This window comes from Oryza glaberrima, chromosome 2 (assembly GCF_000147395.1).
Source record: "Oryza glaberrima chromosome 2, OglaRS2, whole genome shotgun sequence".
NCBI lineage: Eukaryota > Viridiplantae > Streptophyta > Magnoliopsida > Poales > Poaceae > Oryza > Oryza glaberrima.
The window spans coordinates 5,741,354-5,763,472 of record NC_068327.1 but is presented as its reverse complement, the minus strand read 5'-3'; the positions used below and the strand labels follow the sequence as shown (position 1 = coordinate 5,763,472).

The 22,119-nt window shown below is 40.6% G+C and overlaps 2 protein-coding genes across 2 annotated transcripts; both read left to right on the top strand.

Annotated features, from left to right (window-relative positions):
• The first annotated feature begins 9,964 nt into the window (after positions 1 to 9,964).
• LOC127761695 (UDP-glycosyltransferase 73C3-like) lies at positions 9,965 to 14,323 on the top strand. The gene is made up of 2 exons (XM_052286020.1): positions 9,965 to 11,525; positions 13,866 to 14,323. Exon 1 carries the CDS (start codon positions 10,047 to 10,049, stop codon positions 11,523 to 11,525), a length of 1,479 nt encoding a protein of 492 aa, XP_052141980.1. The 5' UTR covers positions 9,965 to 10,046; the 3' UTR covers positions 13,866 to 14,323.
• A 1,455-nt stretch (positions 14,324 to 15,778) lies between these two features.
• LOC127761770 (UDP-glycosyltransferase 73C3-like) lies at positions 15,779 to 17,781 on the top strand. Its single transcript, XM_052286099.1, has 2 exons — positions 15,779 to 17,375; positions 17,627 to 17,781. Exon 1 carries the CDS (start codon positions 15,870 to 15,872, stop codon positions 17,337 to 17,339), a length of 1,470 nt encoding a protein of 489 aa, XP_052142059.1. The 5' UTR covers positions 15,779 to 15,869; the 3' UTR covers positions 17,340 to 17,375; positions 17,627 to 17,781.
• The last annotated feature ends 4,338 nt before the right edge of the window (positions 17,782 to 22,119 follow it).

Sequence of the window (22,119 nt, the reverse complement as noted above, 5' to 3'; positions counted from 1 at the left end):
GGTTGCAGAGACCTGCACTGGAGCACCACAAAAATGAAAAATGATTGACGGTGCATGCTTGCTTGCGTGTGTTTCTTGGCTTGTGCTTTCTTCCTCATGGAGTGGACAGTATCAGTCCCAGTCAAGCAGTTAGCAGCTAGCTTAGCCACGCCTGAACGCCAGACCAGATTTGATGTTGATTCGCATAATTGTGGTACTACGACAGGTTGATTTTTACATGTAATCGTTTTCATCTTGCCTTTCTAATACTACATAGTGGCTGAAAGATCACGTAATTAAGTTGAAGATAAACCTTGTGTCTGAAGCTTTAGAACACAATCGCTTTCAGTTTTTGTTTGCGTCTGATTAGTGAGAGAGAATGATAGAAGCACTACTTATGAGGTTTTCTTGCTCGATGATGTTGAAATGTAGGGCTCGTTGGTTTAGAGTTAATTTTTTCCTATCAAAATTTTATTTTAGTAGTGCCAAAACCTTCATAAGTTTTGCCACTATCAATTTAGTATAAAAATTTGAACTAGTGTGTATAAAAGTTGGTAACAAACTAAACATTTAGTTGATACGTACCGTTGAAGTTGCTAAAGTTTTGGTAGGACAAACTTTTTTTTTAGGGATGATAGGACAAAAATTAGCTCTAAACTAAACAAACCCGTACAGTGTTCCAGAGAGCATAGCCACAAGTACAGTCACTGGGTATACGTTCTAGGAGGACCTAACTGGCAACAAAACACAATTATTAGATCTTCAAAGAAAAAAAAACACACATATACACACAGACACAGGCAGCCTAGTGGCTGATGATATTTGCATCCCTGGAACAAAACATTTTGGCAATTTGTGACGACTAACTAACTGTTTTGCAGAAAACAGGGGTCGCAAGAGAATTATTAAATTAACATCGGCCCACTGTTTTGTAGAAAATGAGGCTGAAAGAGCTAACCGTTTTGCAGAAAAATGGGAACTTTTTTTTTCAAAAAACCATGATAAATATTGTCAGTTGTCACAATGTGCTGCTGTGCATGTGGGCATATATTTGCACAAAATGGGATAGGCCGTTGAATAATTATTATTTCCTGATGTTTATTTTTTTATCCAGCTTTTCCAATGCAAATAGTCGATATTTATATGCAAATAGCCTCCAAATTGTGCAAATGGGAATTACATTTATAGTGCTACTTTCCGAAAACATCTTTGATTTTTATTACAAGTAGAGACCTAACAGTTCCGTAATATATATCTGTATTTGCTTACTCTTCCGTGTTCCACGTGTTCCCATATTCAATTGCACAATTCAGTCATTTTTTGTTCTTTTTGGTAATTTAGTTGCTCTTCTGCCTAAAGTGTTCTCTGGAAGTGTATATATTTGGCATTCCGTACTGCAAAGTTGCCAACTAAAAGAATATAGTGATACAATTATTAGTTTCAGTTTTGTTTAGGAAGTTGACGACCTACGTTTTAGACAAATTGATAACATATCACACAAAAAAAATATGCAAAATTTGTGAAAAAAAAAGTTAAGGAAAACAGCAATATCAAACAAGGAGAAACAGAAACATGCAGAGACAAAATCCACTAGAATATTCTTGTGGTGTGGGATGTTATCTAACATAGTATTAGAACTCAGCGCGGCTGCCTATACAAAGCTAAGTGGTACTATGAGCTATGGACCACATTCAAATTTGATCAAAGTTAAAACTACAGAGAAAGATCTAGCACCCAAAGTATGCATCGCTACGATGGGGTGGAAGCATGACTAGTCCTATTCGTGCACGCTGAATTCCTCATGTCTCCTAAGTCTCGACTAAGGCTATGTTCTTTCCTGGGTGATCTGGGTGATTGTGAGTGAGTTTTGTTTCGTTTTCCACGCGCACGCTTCCCGAACTACTAAACTGTGCGTTTTTTGCAAAAAAAAAATTCTATAGGAAAGTTGCTTTAAAAAATCATATTAATCCATTTTTGAAGTTTAAAATACTTAATAGTCAATTAATCATATGCTAATGGCTTATCTCGTTTTGCGTATCTTTCCAATCTCCTCTATCTCCTCTCCTCAAACACAGCCTAACTGCAAGCGCCGCAAATTCGTGTACACACGCTACTTCTTCGTAGTTCATGGAAACTCCGGCTTGTAGTGCAATTTTGATGGATCCCAATTGAGTATGTGACTGTAATATATACTACTAGCAATTCAATGCATATATATAATAGATGTACTAGTTGTTGGATCGACCTGAGTAAATGTAACTCTGTAGTTCTCTCTTTAGCCATCATCTTATTATTATGCATGCTGATATTTGAGGTACAGATCATATATAGTTTGTCTCCTATAGGAGATATGGCTTTATTCTTGCTATTAGAGCACAGAGAAGTCAAATTCAATCGACGGCACGTGCTTACCGGCCGCAACCATCTAGGAATTAACTATGAAGGTTCGGAAAGAGCAAGTGATTTCTTAAATACGGTTGTTTGTATCATAGAAAAGGACAGATGGTTCTAACAAAACCATTATTTAAATGGTCTCAACTCTTATACTATATAAAAAAGCTAGTGGTACCAATTTGTATCTCTCCATCTTTTCCTATGAAATTTAAGAAGGGAGATTTTTCATCTACTTGATTTCAATAAGAGCCTATTTAGTTCGTGAAAAGAAAATTTTTGGGTGTTACATCGGACGTTTGACTGTATGTCGGAAGGGGTTTTCGGACACGAACGAAAAAACTAATTTCATAACTCGTCTGGAAACCGTGAGACGAATCTTTTGAGCCTAATTAATCCGTCATTAGTAAATGTAGGTTACTGAAGCACTTATGGCTAATCATAGACTAATTAGGCTCAAAAGATTCGTCTCACGATTTCCCCCCTAACTGTGCAATTAGTTTTTTAATTTATCTATATTTAATACTCCATACATATATCCAAAGATTTAATGAGATGTATTTTAGGAAAAAAATTTTGGAAACTAAACAGGGCCTAATTACATTATTCATCGATCAGCTACCTACATTCAGTAGCAACACAGGTAGAATTAATTCCGAGCTCACCATGTGCACTACTGCACTGACATGCTAGCTTTGTGCTGCTGCAGAGTTGAACATGAGAAAAGTGATACGGATTTGATGGAGAAGCAGAAGCCTTCGCTTTCACTGTAAACTCTGATGCTCTTTAATCCCAATTGTTTCTGCATGCATGCTTCATGGAATATTCCTGTTTCGTGTAATTAAAGAGGTGGCCGTAGGAAGGGATGCATTGCTCTGGTGTACATTTGCCTCGGTGGTGATCAATTAACCCCAGTCAAAAACATTTTGCCACTTTAACTAGATGAGTAGTTATAATGTTGCTGACCCGGCTGTTGTCGGACAGTTTTTTCTCTTTGGGGCTGTTGTCGGACAGTTTTTTTCTCTTTGGTTTCGACAGTCTCCTGTCGATGTTTGTTACCCGTATATGCATAACTATGTAACTATCCCCCAAATCTTAATAAAATTGGACGGCCTTCCTTTGGCCGCCCCGGCAAAAACTAGGATTGAAGATTCTAAACCACCGTAGTCTGTGATCAACTGATCACAATTGTAACGTCAGGGCAGTACTTGAACGAAAACATAAGAATCCATAAGGTTCTGTTAGTGGCACACTTGCACTTTTGCATGTTGAGATTTAGGAGTTAATTGATAACTATATAGAAAGTATAGATTAGGCGGATTTTTCTATCAACTATTTAGGGTAAACAGTCTCATTTAGAATATGTGTGCCAGCGCGGTGGCTACACTACTAAAGAAACCATCTTTGGTCGGTCACCCAAAATCCACAATAGTCCCGGTTCCTATTTAAACCGGGACTAAAGATCATTTTTAGTCCCGGTTAAAAATTTTTAGATCTTTTTTAGTCCCGATTCAAAACATTGTCGGGAAGAGTCAAGGCTCCAATTATCTTTAGTCCCGGTTGGTATAAACAACCGGGACTAAAAATAGATTTTTAGTCACGGTTGTTTATACCAACCGGAATTAAACTTTACCCCGAGCCACGCGCCTCTGTATCAGTCCACAGTCGTCGTCATCGATCTTATCCCCCTCCCCCTTCCTCTCCCCTCTTTGCATTAAATTAACAGCCGGCCTCTCTATAGAGATCTCCATCTCAGAAGTCTCCCCTCTCCTCTCCCCTTCTTCCTCTCCCTTCACCTCTCCTACTCCTCCCCGCCTCATCCTCTCCAGGCGGCCGAGTCTGGGCGGCGGCGGCTGGCGTGGCCGGCCACGTGGAGGGCGGGCGGGCAACGGCGTAGCCGCGCTAACGGGCGGGCGACGGCTGAGTCCGGGCGGCAACAGCGGGCCGCGCGGATGGGAGGGTAGCGGCGTGGCCGCGCTGGCTGGCGGCGGGCGACAGCGTGGCGCACGGCTGCCGGCCAGTGGCAACTCGATTTTTTTTTAAGAATTTGTGATGGATCTGAGAATTTTCAGAAGTTGTGATTCATTGGATCTGAGAATTTTTAGAAGTTGTGATTCATTGGATATGTGATGTATAATCTGTGATGTATTTCTTGATGTATTTTTTCTTGACAATTTGTGATGTGAAACTATGTTTGTGATGATACTTTGATTTTGATTTGGGGATACAGGGAGCAACTTGATTTGGAAGAGATTTGTGCACTTCCAACTCGATTTGGGAAAAAATAATGAAAAAAATAGTGGCCGGTACTGGTGCTGCCATTTTTATCTTTAATCCTGGTTGGTATCACCAACCAGGACTAAAGATAGATTTTTAGTCCCGGTTATTTCACCCAGAAATAAAGATGAGTATTTTAGTCCCGAATTGCTACTCCCGGTTGCAAAAGCGGGAGTATAGGGGGGTTACCAACCGAGAGGAAAAACCCTTTCTCCACCGGTGCTAGTGGTGTGCGCCTGATTAATTAGGCCAGCGCTTGCGAAAGGGCATGTAATCTAGTGGTTTGAATGACATAAGTAACGTTCCTAGATTCTAAGATTCTGAGTTCAGAACTCAATAGAAGCGAATTTCAAATTAGGTTATTTGTGAGACTAAGTTCCCTATTTATAAGGCTGCATATATCCAATTAGATGTAGAGGCCCGGGTACAAATGTGACTTACATATATAGCACATAGGTGCAGGTGATGCATTGCTAATTAATGTCTTTCTTACAAAGTTATAGGTAAATTTAACAAAAGAATAATGGAAATTTTCAAGGATTTCACGGATAAATGCACCAATCTTTATCGGAAGTGACTACACCTCGGTCGCCCGACGGAGAGCAGGGGAAATCGGGCATGACGTCAGCGTCCGATTTACGTGCAAAACTACTTTAAACTGATTTTTCTCTTAAATTACTTATCCAAATCATGATCCGATTGCACCATTAAATTCGTTGCAATAAAATCTTCAAAACAAGACCACACATAGATATATTCCGACGAAATTTTTTTAACTTATTATTGAATTATTTTTAAATGTTCCACCAGTATATCGGAATTGTTTTACTAAGTAGATCGAAAATGTTTCACTCGTTTAAATCAGGCTTGTTTCACCTTATATAAAAACAATGTTTCAGCAAATAGCGAAATAATGTTTCAGTTCACTGCAACATTAGATATATACATAGTGAAACATTGTGAGTACACTAGGTGAAACATTTTTCGGTGGAACAAAAAATAAACCAAATTCCCTTAATAGGGGGTTCCAAAATATGTGGGTTATTTTGTTGCAATGGAATGTTTCATTCACTACAACATTAGATCTATACATAGTGAAACATTGTGAGTACACTAGGTGAAACATTCTTAGTGTAACAAAAAATAAACCAAATTCCCTTAATAGAGGGTTTACAAAATATGTGGTTGATTTGTTGCAGGTTGGGGCAGGTAATATGGTGGGGCCCAACAGTAGCAGGGGCGGGGCCGCGGGGGAGCGCCCGATTTTTTTCTTCCCCGTCGGTCGACCGACGAAGAGCATTATCTATTTTTATTTTTATCTTTACCTATTATAAAAGATGTTTTTTTTAATAATTTCGTTCGTCGCTCGCCTGATTATTTGCTCCCTCGCACGCGTATTTTCCTACGTTGGTGCACGACTTTTTTGCTACGCAGGCGCACACATATTTTCTGTTCGATTCATAGAGTCCGTATTCCTTTCCCATACTGTTCACACGGCCAGGACGCTTTTATCTAGGCCCACGTAGCTTGCATTCAGGCCCAAGCCCTTGACAATTCCAATCTATTTGCATTTTGCACCAAACAGCTACAAGCACATCCGCTCCGTTGACGAGAGCCCCTTTTAGCAGAAAAGGCTAAGGGGCGATCGATCGTCCCTAGCGATCAGCCGATCCCCCTCTCCCTCTCTCCACATGGTTTCCTTTTTTTTTAGCACCGTATTATTTTTCTATTTTAATAAATTTATACACCTAAAGTTTGTACATCTCAAGTTTACACATTTAAAGTTTAGAGGCCCAAAGTTTATAAGTCAAAAGTTTATATATCCGATTCAAATTTGAATTTGAATTCAAATATTTTTTATATATAGTATTTCTATACATCTAAAATTTATACACCTAAAGTTTATAGACCCAAAGTTTATAAGTCAAAAGTTTACATACCCGTTTTAAATTTGAATTTGAATTTAAATATTAGTTTATAGACCCAAAGTTTATAAGTCAAAAGTTTATACACCCCGTTCAAATTTGAATTTGAATTCAAATATTAGTTTATAGACCCAAAGTTTATAAGTCAAAAGTTTACATACCCGTTTCAAATTTGAATTTGAATTCAAATATTAGTTTATAGACCCAAAGTTTATAAGTCAAAAATTTACATACCCGTTTCAAATTTGAATTTTGAATTCAAATATTTTTTTATATATAGTATTTCTATACATAATTTTTTCAACTTTGTTTTTTTTTTAAATTTATGGTGTAGTAGGAAGAGAAGAAGGGGAGGAGGAAGGGGGAGAGGAGGAGCATATAGGGGGGATGGGGTGATCGCTGTTGGCGATCACCCGCCCATTAGCCACACCCCGTTTTAGCGGCTGAAAAAACATCTACAAGTACAAATAAACTCATGTTTATATATATATATATATATATATATATATATATATATATATATATATATATATATATATATATATATATAAAGTGTTGTTTGGTTTAGCAAAAGTGTCCGTGCGTTGCATCGGGAAGTTTACAGATCAGAAAAATATGCAATTAATTAAAATACAAATTCGCTGAAATATTTGGTATTTTTAAGTAGGTATGTGTATAATTAAATAAATTTACAAGTAAAATTCTCCATTCTCCATGGTTAAATAAAATGATATGGTTAAATTTAATTTTATTAAATTCTCCATAATTAGTTACGCTCTTTGGAATTTTATTGGAATTTTCAGAGCTTAATTGCTAATTTTATTAATACAAACATCATTTAACAATTATTTAATTGGAAAAAGAAAGAAAATACTTACTTTTAGGTTTGCTTCGAAATAAACATATTCAATATAACTATAATTGTAATGCTTCTGAAAAAATGAGCACTAAAAATGAACTTATTCTCTTTTTTTCGGCCTGAGGGACCAAAAATAGACTTATTTCTGACCCATGCCGGTCGGCCCACGGCCTTTTGCGCACGCGTGGGCGCACTTTTCCTCCCCCAGGCTGCAACCTGGGCTTGGGCCGGAAAAGAGGCCTCACTCTCGATCCTCTTGGGCCGATTTCGGCCTGGACGACACCGGCCGTCCGATCTCTAAGGTTTTGATCGGACGGCCGAGCGTTGATAGTGGGGAAACTAAACCCCCTCCCTCTCAGCCGTCGAACCCTAGCCAATTTCCCTCCCTCCCATCTCACTTCGCCGCCCTCCCCTCCGTGCCCCCGAGCGGCGATGGCGATGACAGCGCCCCTCCCCCACCACCGACGGCGGCGGCGGCGGCACCCCCACCACCCACGGCGGCGTCGACGGCATCCTCCCCCACCACCGGCGGCGGATCTAGCGGGAGGGGAGGCGCCCCGTGAGCAGCGGCTGCGGTGGAGTCCTCCCCCACCACTGACGACGGCGGCGGCGGCGCTCCCACCACCCACGGCGGCGTCGGCGGCACCCTCCCCCACCACCGGCGGTGGATCTAGCGGGAGGGGAGGCGCGCCCCGCGAGCGGCAGCGATGGCGCCCCTCCTCCCGTGAGCGGCGGCGGCGGCGCTCTCCCCCACCACCGGAGAGCGCCCTCCGCCGCCGCCGCCGATGGATCTAGCGGGAGGGGAGGCGGCGGCGGCGCTCTCCTCAGCGACGGCGGTGGCAGCGACCCCCTTCGATCTAATTTTTGGTTTTTATTTGGATATATATGTGTACATGCATCAAGATTTGTGTGATTGAACTCCGATTGTGATTGTGATTTTTTTCCGGGGTTTGATTGGATTCGGATTGGGATTTTGAGGGAGGGGGGCGACGAAGCAGGACGAAAAACCGGTGTGATGACCGGAAAAATCCAAATATTTATATTAGTTATATATATATATATATATATATATATATATATATATATATATATATCTTTTTTTACAGGAATATATATCTATATATCTCTATCTCTATTATTATACTCTACTATTATAAAAATTAAATATGTATTTGCTGATACTTTGGTACGTTATCCGTGTATGAGTCGATTTTTAAGTTCATTTGCTTTTTAAATACATATTTGTATTTTAGTCAATTTTTAAATTCGTTCGCTTTTAAAAATACAGAAGGAGTCGCATAAGAAGTGTCTTTAAAAAAACTCGCATGCTAACTTGATACGATCAGACTCCTAATTGCAGCTCATGATTTTCGAAAGCGAATTCCTACAGTGAAATTTCACCTTTACTAAATTGTATAATAATGATAAGATTAAAATAGCCTTCGCCCGTTACAACACACGGGTATTTTTTTCTAGTTAAAAAAAAACTAAAAGTCAGCTATTATCTTGCCTGAATCGGAAAGCAAATCAAGTCTGATTCTTGTTGCTTAACTATTCGTATCCGTATCAGACTATTCGAAAATTATCTGCTCCTGACGATATATGTATTTATTTTTTCTTTCGGAACGAACTAAGGCCCTGTTTAGTTCGCAAGCTGAAAAGTTTTAGCGTGTCACATTAAATATACGGATACATATTTAAAGTATTAAACGTTGACTAATAACAAAACAAATTACAGATTTCACCTGTAAACTGCGAGACGAATTTATTAAGCCTAATTAATCCATCATTAGAAAATGTTTAATGTAGCACTACATTATCAAATAAGGGAGCAATTAGACTTAAAAGATTCGTTCCGTAATTTACACGCAATCTCTATAATTAATTTTTTTTATATTTAATACTCTATACATATATCCAAACATTCGATGTGATAGAAAAAGTCTCAAATCAGGGAGCAATTAGGCTTAAAAGATTCGTTCCGTAATTTACACGTAATCTCTATAATTAATTTTTTTCTATATTTAATACTCTAAACATATATCCAAACATTTGATGGGATAGAAAAAAGACTTTTGTTTAGAAACTAAACAGGGCATAAAACTATACGCTTAGTTTTTATCCCTACTCCCGCTCCATTGCCACTGCTGCATCTGGGTGGAGTGACGAGAGTGCTACGAGACAAGGGAAGAAGAGGGAGAGGATAAGAAATAAGCGGTGGAGAAAGAGTCTCAAATAGGCGGTACTCTCCGTCCTAAAATATAATAATTTTTAGCTCTCAAGATTTGTCCTAAAATATAATAACTTCTCCACTGACATTCTCTTCCCCATTAATTGTAACTCTCCACATTCAATTTTTCCACTACCTCAGTACTAATATAATCACATCCATCCACCACTCACTTCTATCTATTTTTGTAATAACCGTATCCAAATCTAGAGTCCCTCTCAAAAAAAAAAAGATATTTTTTTAGTGACTCACCCAAATACAGAATGGAGAGAGTAGTAGATATTTATGGATGTGCTAACGTCGTCCTTTGACTTCTTTTTCTGGAAGTCCCATCAAAATCGGTGTCTGGGAGAGCACTGATGATCAGTGACCGGAGAAGGCACCGATGACAGCTGAGTCCACAACACAGCCGCCTTCGCCGCAGCCGCACTTCGTCCTCGCCCCTCCCGCGGCGCACGGTCACGTCATCCCCATGGTCGATCTCGCGGGCCTCCTCGCCGCGCATGGCGCACGCGCCAGCCTCGTCACGACGCCGCTGAACGCCACGAGGCTGCGCGGCGTCGCTGACAAGGCCGCGCGCGAGAAGCTGCCCCTCGAGATCGTCGAGCTCCCGTTCTCGCCGGCTGTGGCAGGCCTGCCGTCGGACTGCCAGAACGCCGACAAGCTCTCGGAGGACGCGCAGCTCACGCCCTTTCTCATCGCCATGCGCGCCCTCGACGCGCCCTTCGAGGCCTACGTGCGCGCTCTGGAGCGGCGCCCGAGCTGCATCATCTCCGACTGGTGCAACACGTGGGCCGCCGGAGTTGCCTGGAGCCTCGGCATCCCGCGGCTCTTCTTCCACGGGCCGTCGTGCTTCTACTCGCTCTGTGATCTCAACGCCGTCGTGCATGGGCTGCACGAGCAGATCGTCGCCGACAACGAACAGGAGACAACCTACGTCGTGCCCCGAATGCCAGTACGCGTGACGGTGACGAAGGGCACGGCTCCCGGCTTCTTTAACTTTCCGGGTTATGAAGCGCTCCGTGACGAGGCCATCGAGGCGATGCTCGCCGCCGACGGCGTGGTGGTGAACACCTTCCGGGACCTCGAGGCTCAGTTCGTGGCGTGCTACGAGGCGGCGCTCGGCAAGCCGGTCTGGACGCTCGGCCCGCTCTGCTTGCACAACCGGGACGACGAGGCCATGGCTAGCACGGACCAGCGCGCGATCACCGCGTGGCTCGACAAGCAGGCCACCGGCTCCGTCGTCTACGTCGGCTTCGGCAGCGTCCTGCGAAAGCTTCCGAAGCACCTGTTCGAGGTCGGCCATGGCCTCGAGGACTCCGGCAAGCCGTTCCTCTGGGTGGTAAAGGAGTCGGAATTAGCTTCGTCGAGGCCGGAGATGCAAGAATGGCTGGACGAGTTCATGGCGCGAACCGCGACGCGCGGCCTGGTGGTGCGCGGGTGGGCGCCGCAGGTGGCCATCCTGTCGCACCGCGCCGTCGGTGGCTTCGTCACGCACTGCGGGTGGAACTCGCTGCTGGAGGCCATTGCCCATGGCGTGCCCGTGGCGACGTGGCCACACTTCGCCGACCAGTTCCTGAACGAGCGGCTCGCCGTGGACGTGCTCGGCGTCGGCGTGCCGATCGGCGTGACGGCGCCGGTGAGCATGTTGAACGAGGAGTCCTTGACAGTTGATCGGGGTGACGTCGCGCGGGTGGTGTCGGTGCTGATGGACGGCGGCGGCGAGGAGGCCGAGGAGAGGAGGAGGAAGGCGAAGGAGTACGGTGAGCAAGCTCGAAGGGCCATGGCGAAAAGAGGCTCCTCGTATGAGAACGTGATGCGGCTCATTGCGAGGTTCATGCAAACTGGAGTGGAAGAACACTAGGTTGGTTTGTAGTACTCCTTCCGTTCATGAATAATTGTCACCTGATACTATCTGTAACCATAGTTTAATTGCTCATATTTTGGCAACAAGTTTAGAAATATAAATATTGTTCTATGCTCTCTCCATAGTTAACGACATGGTTAACTTTATTTAGTTAAACTTTTAAAACAACTCTGACCACCAATAACTCTAGAAAACAATGGCTAGCTAGTTTGAAAACATAAAAAATATATATGGTTGATTTTTCTTTATAACTATTTCTACAACCAGGAAGAAAGCCTGCGCAAATGCGCAGGCACCTTATTTCATTTAATGTTGTTTGTATTTTTATTATGAATATTTATGTGTGGATGATATTTTTTAAATATTGTTTGACATCATTTTAAACATGTTATGGTTAACAACTGGTTTGGATAGTGATTATGATTTTATTCTAATTGCCTTACAACATAAAATAATACTTTCAAGAAAAATTGCGAGATGGCATGAAGTCGTGTTGCGGAAGCGTGTCTTATTCGGCAACCTTGCCGGTGGTGGTCACTACATATATTCACAATTAAAGAAAAACCTCAGAGCTACAAAGAAAGAGAGAAAAATAGTCGATGGGACTGATCGTATGCACACTCATCTTCTTTTTTTTTTTTACATCACTTTTGTATGTATGTACGCAGGGATTAGATTATTTGAATATATATTATTTAATGGTTGAAAATAATACATCTACCTGTTTAAGTGTAAATCAATAGCTCGATGTTTTGTTTTTTCTTAACTTTTTTCTTAGATTTTCTCTAATTATCTAGGGAATCATGTGGCATCTTTGGAGTGCGGGAATGCTATTAGTCATAGCTGCAATGGATTACTTGAATAGATGTAATTTAATAGTTGAAAATAATGAATCCACCGGTTTAAGTGTAAACCAATGGCTAGATGTTTTGCCTTTTTTCTTATAACTTTTCTTAGATTTCCTTAATATATTAGAGTGTCACGTGACATTTTAGGAGTGTATATAGGTGCGTAGAAACGCTACCACTCGTAGTCAATCTACTTGCTATTGTTAATTGTGGCTTGGTGGCACCTCCACTTACCTATCATTTGTTAATGGTTGCCCACTTAGTATTGTTCTTTATCTTTGGTAGTTGATAACACACATGCTTATTGGATGTCAACTAATTATTAGGTGTACTGTGTACAAATGTCTCATAAATAGTATGACTTGGTGATTGGTGGATAGTGCTTTGCATTTAGAACTTATATACATGGGGATTAGTAGAGACATACGATTGATATATTTGGATATTCATGATTGACAAAGTATATTATATATTGCATATTAGGTTTTTTAGTAGTACATAAGTAATAAATTTAAGATTGAGTTTTAAACTACTTATCGGATTGGTTACTCCCTTATTTATGTTGAGCATGTTTCCTAAACTACTAAACGAAGTGTGTTTTACAAATACTTTCTATACAAAACTTAAAAAAAATCAATAAATCTATTTTCGGGTTTGTAATATTTAATACTTAATTAGGTGGTGTTCTTTTCTCCTGAAGATAAAGATAAAGATTAAGTATGTTACACAAAACGATGTGGTATTAACGTATGATTTATTAATTTTTAATTATTACAAACTTGAAAATAGATTAATCTGATATTTTAGAGAAACTTTCATATAGAAAGTTTTCTTACGGGACGCACCGTTTAGCAGTTTGAAAATCGTACTACGAATATTCAAAACTTTATCCACTCTTTCTAGTGGAAACGAACGGGACCTTAATCTTGCCCTGATTATGTGTGTAGTTTCGTGTGCCCTAGATAAGCTTATCCAATGATCTAGATTGAATGAAGCCTAGTAGGAGATAAAGGATATCAACTTGGTATAAAAATATATATATGATCGTAAATTTTCTAATAATATATGAATCAATAAACCATAATTTTCTGAGCTTTGTTTCAATCATTCTATAATTGACTCTATGCATAATGTTTCTGAAATCATTGCCTATCTCCTTGCTTCTAATAGTTTTGATAACAACCTTCAAATTATCTCTATTCTTCTTTGGCATACTTGGAAAGCTAGAAATGATCACTTCTTTAGAAAAAAAGATTGGGAACCTTTACAAATTTGTAATGCCTCCAATGCCATGTCTAAGAACTACATTACTGCTTTATCCAATGATGATGATAATAATGACACTCCTATCATAAATCAAAATCCTACTGTCTGTCTAAACTTTTTACTAGGAAACAGATGCTTCTTTGATGCTTCTTGGAAGGTCAATCTAACAGGTATTGGTCTTTTTCTTCATAATCTGATTAATCATCAAGCTATCTTTGTGCAGGGGAAATCAAGTCTCTACAAATCACCAATGCAAGCAGAACTTGCAGCCTTCAAACTTGCTCTCCTCATATGTGATTTCCTTAAAATTGCAAATCCTCCTTTTCTTTCAGACAATCAAGAGCTAACACTCTTACTTCAAAATACTGATTACATCAATCAGAATTGCCACTGGAGCCTTTTACCTCTTCTTGCACATTTAAAATTTTTTGCAGGTGATGGCCCCTTCAACATCAAATGGATTCCCAAAGACATAAACAAAATGGCAGACTACCTATCTAAGAAAGCTAGAACATCTTCTGAATCTGAAGTGCTGAATTGTCAAAATATTAGTCATACTTGTATTACAAGCTGCTCTTTGGAAAGACAATCATGTATCTCCAGTGCACGTTTTTTTTTTTTTGCGAGGAAGAGAAAGCTTTATTGATTACTCAACAACTTGTTGAGATTCACGGTTCAATAGCTCCATAATACAAGCAGGGGCATCCATACGCCAAACAGAACAATGTTTGGTCCATAAGGCCAAAATAGCTAAAGCGTGAGCTACACCGTTGCTTTCTCTTCTAATCTTCTCCAGGCAAAAATCTGGCAAGACATGCAGGGACGACTTAATACTGTAGAGGATATGGCACAGCTTGGACCGGTCAATTTCTCTGGCCTTGAGGCACGCGATCACATTAGCGCAGTCAGCTTCAAGGATTATCGGCTATCTGATCCAGTCTACCGATAAACTCACCCCCTCCCGACAGGCTATGGCTTCAGCTTCTTCTGCCGAGTCGCAGTTCCGGATGGTTTTCCAGGCCGTGAGCAGTACTTCTCCCCGATGGTTCCTGATGACCACACCAGCACTAGCATCCCCTGTATCTGAAACAAAAGCCCCATCAACATTTACCTTAGCCCATCCGAAAGGTGGAGGAGTCCAAGACGGAGGAGCAATGCACATGCTGTCAATCTTCACCTTTTTTGTCTTCCAGGAATTACCCGCCGGGGCTTTCCCCTTTCCATCCGCGCTGTCTTCCTGTTTAATTTGGACGAGGGAATCCCAGTAGCTCTTCAGGAACCGTGAAGAGACCAGGACTGACGCTTTGCCCTCCCCCATTACACAGTCATTTCTGAGATACCAAGACCTCCAAAGGGCTAGGAGAAATTGAGCCTGCTCAACTAGAGTCAACTTATCCAGTAACAGAAGTAACCAATCAGGCCCAGTTCTTACCAACAGTTTTTCCGCCGGCAGCTGCCAATCCTCTCTTAACATAGATCGCAAAGCTTTTGCCCTAGTGCAGCCAACCACAACGTGAAACCCATCCTCGTCTTCTCTGCCACAAATCCGGAAGGTAGCCATCACTTCCAACTTGCGAGCTTTCCTATTCACCATCATGGCCAAGCCCTCCTTTGCTAACCTCCACGCAAAAATATTAACTTTTTGCGGCACCGGAACTTTCCACAGGTTAGTCCATAGCACCCGTGGATTGAGACAGAGCGACCCTCTTTCGCCCTACTTATTCCTGTTTGTCTCCAGTGCACGTTTTGTGCTTTTAATGTTTAATATATTGAATGTTGAAAAAAAGAAACCATAATATATGAAAAATACATTCATGATAAATTTAGTAATGTTATTTTGACACATCAATACTATTTTACAGTAGGCAATGACTAAATTTTGAGAATGCCACTATCAATTAGAGTTGTTTTTATTTTTAAAAGTGCAAGTCTGATTTGACTATGTATGTATCTTCTGAAGTGATATAAAATTGTGTAATCTATATTTTTAATTTATTTATATTTGTATCCGTTGCCACGGCTGCATCTGAATGCAGAGGGGAGAGTGCTACGAGACAAGGGAAAAGGAAGAGGATAAGAAATAGGTGGTGGAAAAAGAGTCCGAGGACACTAGTAGATATTTATTATGGATGTGCAAACGCCGTCCTTGACCTTCTTTTTCAGGCAGTCTCCCATAAAATTCGGTCTCTGGGAACGCACTGATGATCAGTGACCGGAGAAGGCAGTGATGGCAGCTGAGTCCACAGCACAGGCGCCGGCGCAGCCGCACTTCGTCCTCGCCCCTCTCGCGGCGCACGGTCACGTCATCCCCATGGTCGATCTCGCGGGCCTCCTCGCCGCGCATGGCGCACGCGCCAGCCTCGTCACGACGCCGCTGAACGCCACGAGGCTGCGCGGCGTCGCTGACAAGGCCGCGCGCGAGAAGCTGCCCCTCGAGATCGTCGAGCTCCCGTTCTCGCCGGCTGTGGCAGGCCTGCCGTCGGACTGCCAGAACGCCGACAAGCTCTCGGAGGACGCGCAGTTCACGCCCTTTGTCAAAGCCATGCGCGGCCTCGACGCGCCCTTCGAGGCCTACGTGCGCGCTCTGGAGCGGCGCCCCAGCTGCATCATCTTCGACTGGTGCAACACGTGGGCCGCCGGAGTCGCCCGGAGCCTCGGCATCCCGCGCCTCTTCTTCCACGGGCCGTCGTGCTTCTACTCGCTCTGCGACCTCAACGCCGTCGTGCATGGGCTGTACGAGCAGATCGTCGCCGACGACGAACAGGACATGAACTACGTCGTGCCTGGAATGCCGGTACGCGTGACGGTGACGAAGGGCACGGTCCCCGGTTTCTACAACGCTCCGGGTTGTGAAGCGCTCCGCGACGAGGCCATCGAGGCGATGCTCGCCGCCGACGGCGTGGTGGTAAACACCTTCCTGGACCTCGAGGCTCAGTTCGTGGCGTGCTACGAGGCGGCGCTCGGCAAGCCGGTGTGGACGCTCGGCCCGCTCTGCTTGCACAACCGGGACGACGAGGCCATGGCTAGCACGGACCAGCGCGCGATCACCGCGTGGCTCGACAAGCAGGCCACCGGCTCCGTCGTCTACGTCGGCTTCGGCAGCGTCCTGAGAAAGCTTCCAAAGCACCTGTTCGAGGTCGGCCATGGCCTCGAGGACTCCGGCAAGCCGTTCCTCTGGGTGGTAAAGGAGTCGGAATTAGCTTCGTCGAGGCCGGAGATGCAAGAATGGCTGGACGAGTTCATGGCGCGAACCGCGACGCGCGGCCTCGTCGTTCGCGGGTGGGCGCCGCAGGTGGCCATCCTGTCGCACCGCGCCGTCGGTGGCTTCCTCACGCACTGCGGGTGGAACTCGCTGCTGGAGGCCATCGCCCATGGCGTGCCCGTGGCGACGTGGCCGCACTTCTCCGACCAGTTCGCGAACGAGCAGCTGGCCGTGGACATGCTCGGCGTCGGCGTGCCGATCGGCGTGACGGCTCCGGTGAGCGTATTGAACGACGAGTCCATGACAGTCGACCGGGGCGACGTCGCGCGGGCGGTGTCGGCGCTGATGGACGGCGGCGGCGAGGAGGCCGGCGAGAGGAGGAGGAAGGCCAAGGAGTACGGCGGGAAAGCTCGAAGGGCCATGGCGAAAGGAGGCTCCTCGTATGAGAACGTGACGCAGCTCATTGCGAGGTTCACGCAAACTGGAGAGGAATAGGATATCGCGTTAATCTCACAATGAGACGACGAGCTTGTAAGATTTTCAACTGCATATGCAGAAATTTCTACCGAGTAGTCGCTTGCTTTGTTCAGGTTCGTTTTCCACCGAAATTCCGGAAATTTCAGGGTCACCGAAATCACCGAAATTTCAGGAATATCGGAACCCTTTTTTGCAATAGAAGCTACATGTGAATGTTTTATACAAGCAAACAATGTTACATTTAGGACAGGAAAAAAAAAGGGTGAAGAAACTGACAGAATTGTGTTCCTGTTCTGTTGTTGCAGGGAAGTGAACAAGGTTTATCTGCCACTGTACTTTAGAGGATTCTTTAGTTAATTCGACGACTGTTCTTCAGTTTGGGACAAATGTGTTCCTCGGCATTGAGATTCTGCTCCAATCAAGGGAAGGGTATGACTAGTACAGAGGCTCGCGAACAAACGATATACTCCCTCCGTAGCAAAAAGTTTGACACAGTTGACTCTTTAAGTACGTGTTTGACCATTCATCTTATTCAAAAAATTTAAGTAATTATTTATTCTTTTCATATCATTTGATTAATTGTTAAATATACCCTCATACACACATATAGTTTTACATATTTCATAAATTTTTTTTAATAAGACGAACGGTTAAACATGTACTAAAAAGTCAACGGTGTCGAACATTTTGAAACGGAGGGAGTATATAAACGAGGAGAATCAGTTCATGGCCTAGAGTGGCTGAAAGGATAAATATGAACTTCTCCTCAGCTCATATCTTCAAGGATCAAATCTATAGGTGCGGCAGAATGGCTCCAAGCCCAACGACGAACTGTATTACTCTCCAGGATGAAGCCTCCAGTTTTATGGCATGCACGGAGACAGTGATAAGTTCACGGTGCTAGTGTGCCCAGCGTACCTTGATTAGGGAAAAAAAGTTACTTTTTTAATGCTTGCACAAAAATTTTCGAATAAGACAAATAATTAAACAGATATCAAAATATCAATGATGGCTTGCATTGAAAACCGGAGTATAAAGCTAGTACTTATTAAGTTTGCCTTATAGCTCATAAGCCGCAACCAATATTTAAATTTGAAAACTTAATTTTGGAGTTGATTTAAAGTTTTTTAATCGTAGCTTATTTTTCAGCATTTGTTTTGTAACTTCCAAAGGACACATATATACAAGTTTTACTCACAAATTATATTTTTAGTGTTAGTAAATATTAGGCTAGCCAATGGCAGCCATACGTACAATTATAATAACTAGGAAGGTAGCCCGCGCATTCGCGTAGGCATGTATTGTACATTGCGTTTGAAATATATATAAAAACAGAATATCAATTGGCTGACACATCCCATGTTTAAAATTAATATATTGTTTTTGAATGAGACACATTAGGTGAGGCCTCCGCTGTTCATTGTCATTTTGCTTTGATAATTTTTCCAAGATATTTGTTAGGTTTTCAAATATATAATATTTAATACATCTGTATAAATATTTATCTATGATCTCTTTATTATATAGAAAGAATTTCTATTTAGTTTGTTTGGAAAACGTGTCTAACAAATCAAGTGTACATTAGGAGTAAGGCGTTTTGTCCTCTTTTTTAATAGAACGTTTACTTGCTTTTTTTTAACATTCTAAAGAACTATTATTGTTAATAAATATGTTATATTTGTACCATCAAGTATTTCTCCTTCTAGTTGGTTTAAGTTCATGCAAGTTGTTACATACTTATATATAAATTAATAAAGACATGCCATATACCTCGCTTCCTTGTGATTTGTGTGATCTATACTATCTTTTTCAAAAGAAAATACCTAGTTAACATGAACCCAAAGTTTTAAACTTAATAGTAACAAATATAGAATTTCAATGAACTATATACTGCGAATCTTAGTGCGGTTTATATGCGTAATAATATGTAGAGAAACTCATAATGCTATGATATACGATGGATGTAAGGCCATTAATGTCTAAGCATTGTAAAATTGTTATGAAAATGGAACATTCAATGGTTGGTCCAATTTTAGTGAAATGTAAGAACCAATTTTTTTACGAACTTATTACATTTTCTCTAAATAGTTTAATTTAGTACCTATTGACATTTTCTATTACTTGCTTTATTTTATATTTTATACCAGTTCAAACTATAGGCTTTATGGATCTTTACAATCATTGTTTTAATTATAAGTACAACAATATTTAGATTAGATATCAGATGTATAGCTTAAAATTTATGCATGTGTTAATATTTTTGATTATTTCCGGCTATATAAATAGGAAGGGGTAGAGTGGAGAGCTCAAGCCAAGAAGGGAAGGAACGTGTAATGCCCTGTTCTGCGTATGTGTGGGGCGAGGGTGAGTGGAGGGGTGGTTTTTTCTATTTTATCTAAATGATTTAAGTGAAACTGATTATCTATTTTTTGTCACATTTTTTTGTTATTTTTTCTAATTTTTAAGACGTAACACATGGCGGCTTAAGACTTTAACTGCAAACAGATGGTCAGTTGGTTTTTCTTCCAATTTGTAAAGTTTTATTTTTATTTAAGACGTAACACGTGATGCCTTAAGTGCGCTCAGAGGATGTACAATGATTTACGGTAATATAATACTTATTTTTCATTCTATATTATGGTCTGTGTTAGATTCATTTTACTTTTATCCATATAGATCTAATTTAATTATTTTGAAGTCATATATGGTGATAAAATCTATATCATTATCTTTCTATAATTTTATAATTGTTTGAATGGCACACAAAAATTAGAAAAATTAATATAGCCCCAAAGTAATATATTTCTTCTCAAAGTCGATATTACAGTGTATATGTGTCTTTAAATGTAAAATAGTCAAAAGACATAAGTTCATCAATATTAGCTGTGTGATTTAGATGTTATAGTTGCTTACTTTTTGCATAAGTTTTGCTTTCTAACTAACATATTTTGGAAACATTACTAATTGTATATTCATTTTACTTTTATGATTATAGACCTAATTTAATTATTATGAAGTTATGTATTATGATAAAATCTATATTATTATTATTATTTTATATTTTTTATAATTGCTTGAATGGCACGCAAAAGTTAGGAAATATAAACCAAAATGACTTTTTTTTTCAAAGCTAAATTATAGTGAAATATGGTCTTCAGCTGTAATTTAGTTATGAATAATCTAAATAGTTACGTGGATTAGAAATTAGTTGTATGATTTTGAAGCTTAATTGTTTAACACAAATTATTGCTTATCAAACTAATAAGGCATGAAAATAGGAGAGTGAAAAAGTTGAGAAATGAGTTGAAGGAAGAGGAGACGTACATAAGTACGTTCATTTTTTTAAAAATCTAACTTATACATACAGACTTAGGTGGGCCCAGGTTTAGGAGTGGAATTTTTTCTTGAAAATTTATCTAATAGTTGTACATATTGGGTCCACCAAATTTAATAAAAATATGTTTGTTATTTTAGATTTTTTAAGAATTTCACTAATTTATTAGAGCATCACATGGCAACTTAGTAGCATTTGTAGGTTGTCATATGGTGAATTAGGAGTATTTTTGGGAAGTTTAATGGACTTTTAGACATCTAATCAAATGTTCTAAAACATTGATCGGGTCCACCAATTTAAATGAAAATCTACGGTAATATTTATGTAAATTTATAGAGTAATATGTTTTATATTTAAATAATAGAAAATCATATTTTAAATGTCATCAATTTTTTTTCCAATGGTACTAAGTATGTATGCTTTTTTTCTGCTTATTGATTTTACGGTAATTCTGTGCGTAGTTTTTTTTTCTTCTGACGCGAACAGTAGGTATGCTTCCTTAGTTTCTTGAGCGTATGAAGTTTCTTCCATATATACATAATAAAAAGAATAGCTATATTTATAGCGTCATATTTACATTGTAAGTCTATAAATTACATATGTAATTTTAGTGTATGTGTAACGTAAGTCTCAAAATTATATATGTAAATCACAAAATTACATACGTAAGTTTCAAAATTACATATGTAATTAGTATGTAATTATAGTGTAAATAGGATGCAATTATAACGTAACTAACGTGTCATCATACATACAGGAAAAATCCGATGCTAATCAAAAAAAGGTAAAGGATTAATAACGATGATAAAAAAAGGAAAGTTGTATCCCTCGAGCGTTTATCCACAGTACATCAAACCATCAACGGCCAGAGAGATTCGACTGTTTTTAGCAAGAAAAAAAAAACGTGCGACACATATAGCTCATCCGCATAATAAATACGTAACAGAGTAAGGAATTAGTTTCTTTGAAATAAAATACATCTATTCTAATAGCCTAAAATATCGGGTCCACCAATGTAAGAGAAAATTTAATCTAATGGTCTAAAATATTGGGTCCACCAAGTTAAGTGAAAATCGATGGTTAGATTTGATAGAGCCACGTGGCAGCCTAGGAGCGATTGTAGGGGTCCTACGTGGCGGTCTAAGAGCGTTTGTAGAAAGTTTAATGGACTTTTAATTTTAATATATAATATATAATATATAATAGATAGATATAGTATAATAGAAGTGTGTTATGATTCTGGACAAACAAGAAAATCAACTATGTTCCAAGCATCCTTCGCATTGCTGACATTAATGTCCTTGAAGGATTGACCGAGATCGCTGTCTGGATCTAGCCAATGGCGAAATCCATTTTGCTGCCACCTCACTAGGGCATGGGAGAGCTGTGCCCAATGAACCACATATTCCGCTTGATCTAAAGCTCTCCTCTTCCTAGTGCCGTCGTGCCCCAAATACCTTCCAA

Bases quoted from the DNA above. Each gene is read 5' to 3' on its own strand.
- LOC127761695 (XM_052286020.1), top strand. From the start codon at position 10,047: ATGACAGCTGAGTCCACAACACAGCCGCCTTCGCCGCAGCCGCACTTC.
- LOC127761770 (XM_052286099.1), top strand. From the start codon at position 15,870: ATGGCAGCTGAGTCCACAGCACAGGCGCCGGCGCAGCCGCACTTCGTC.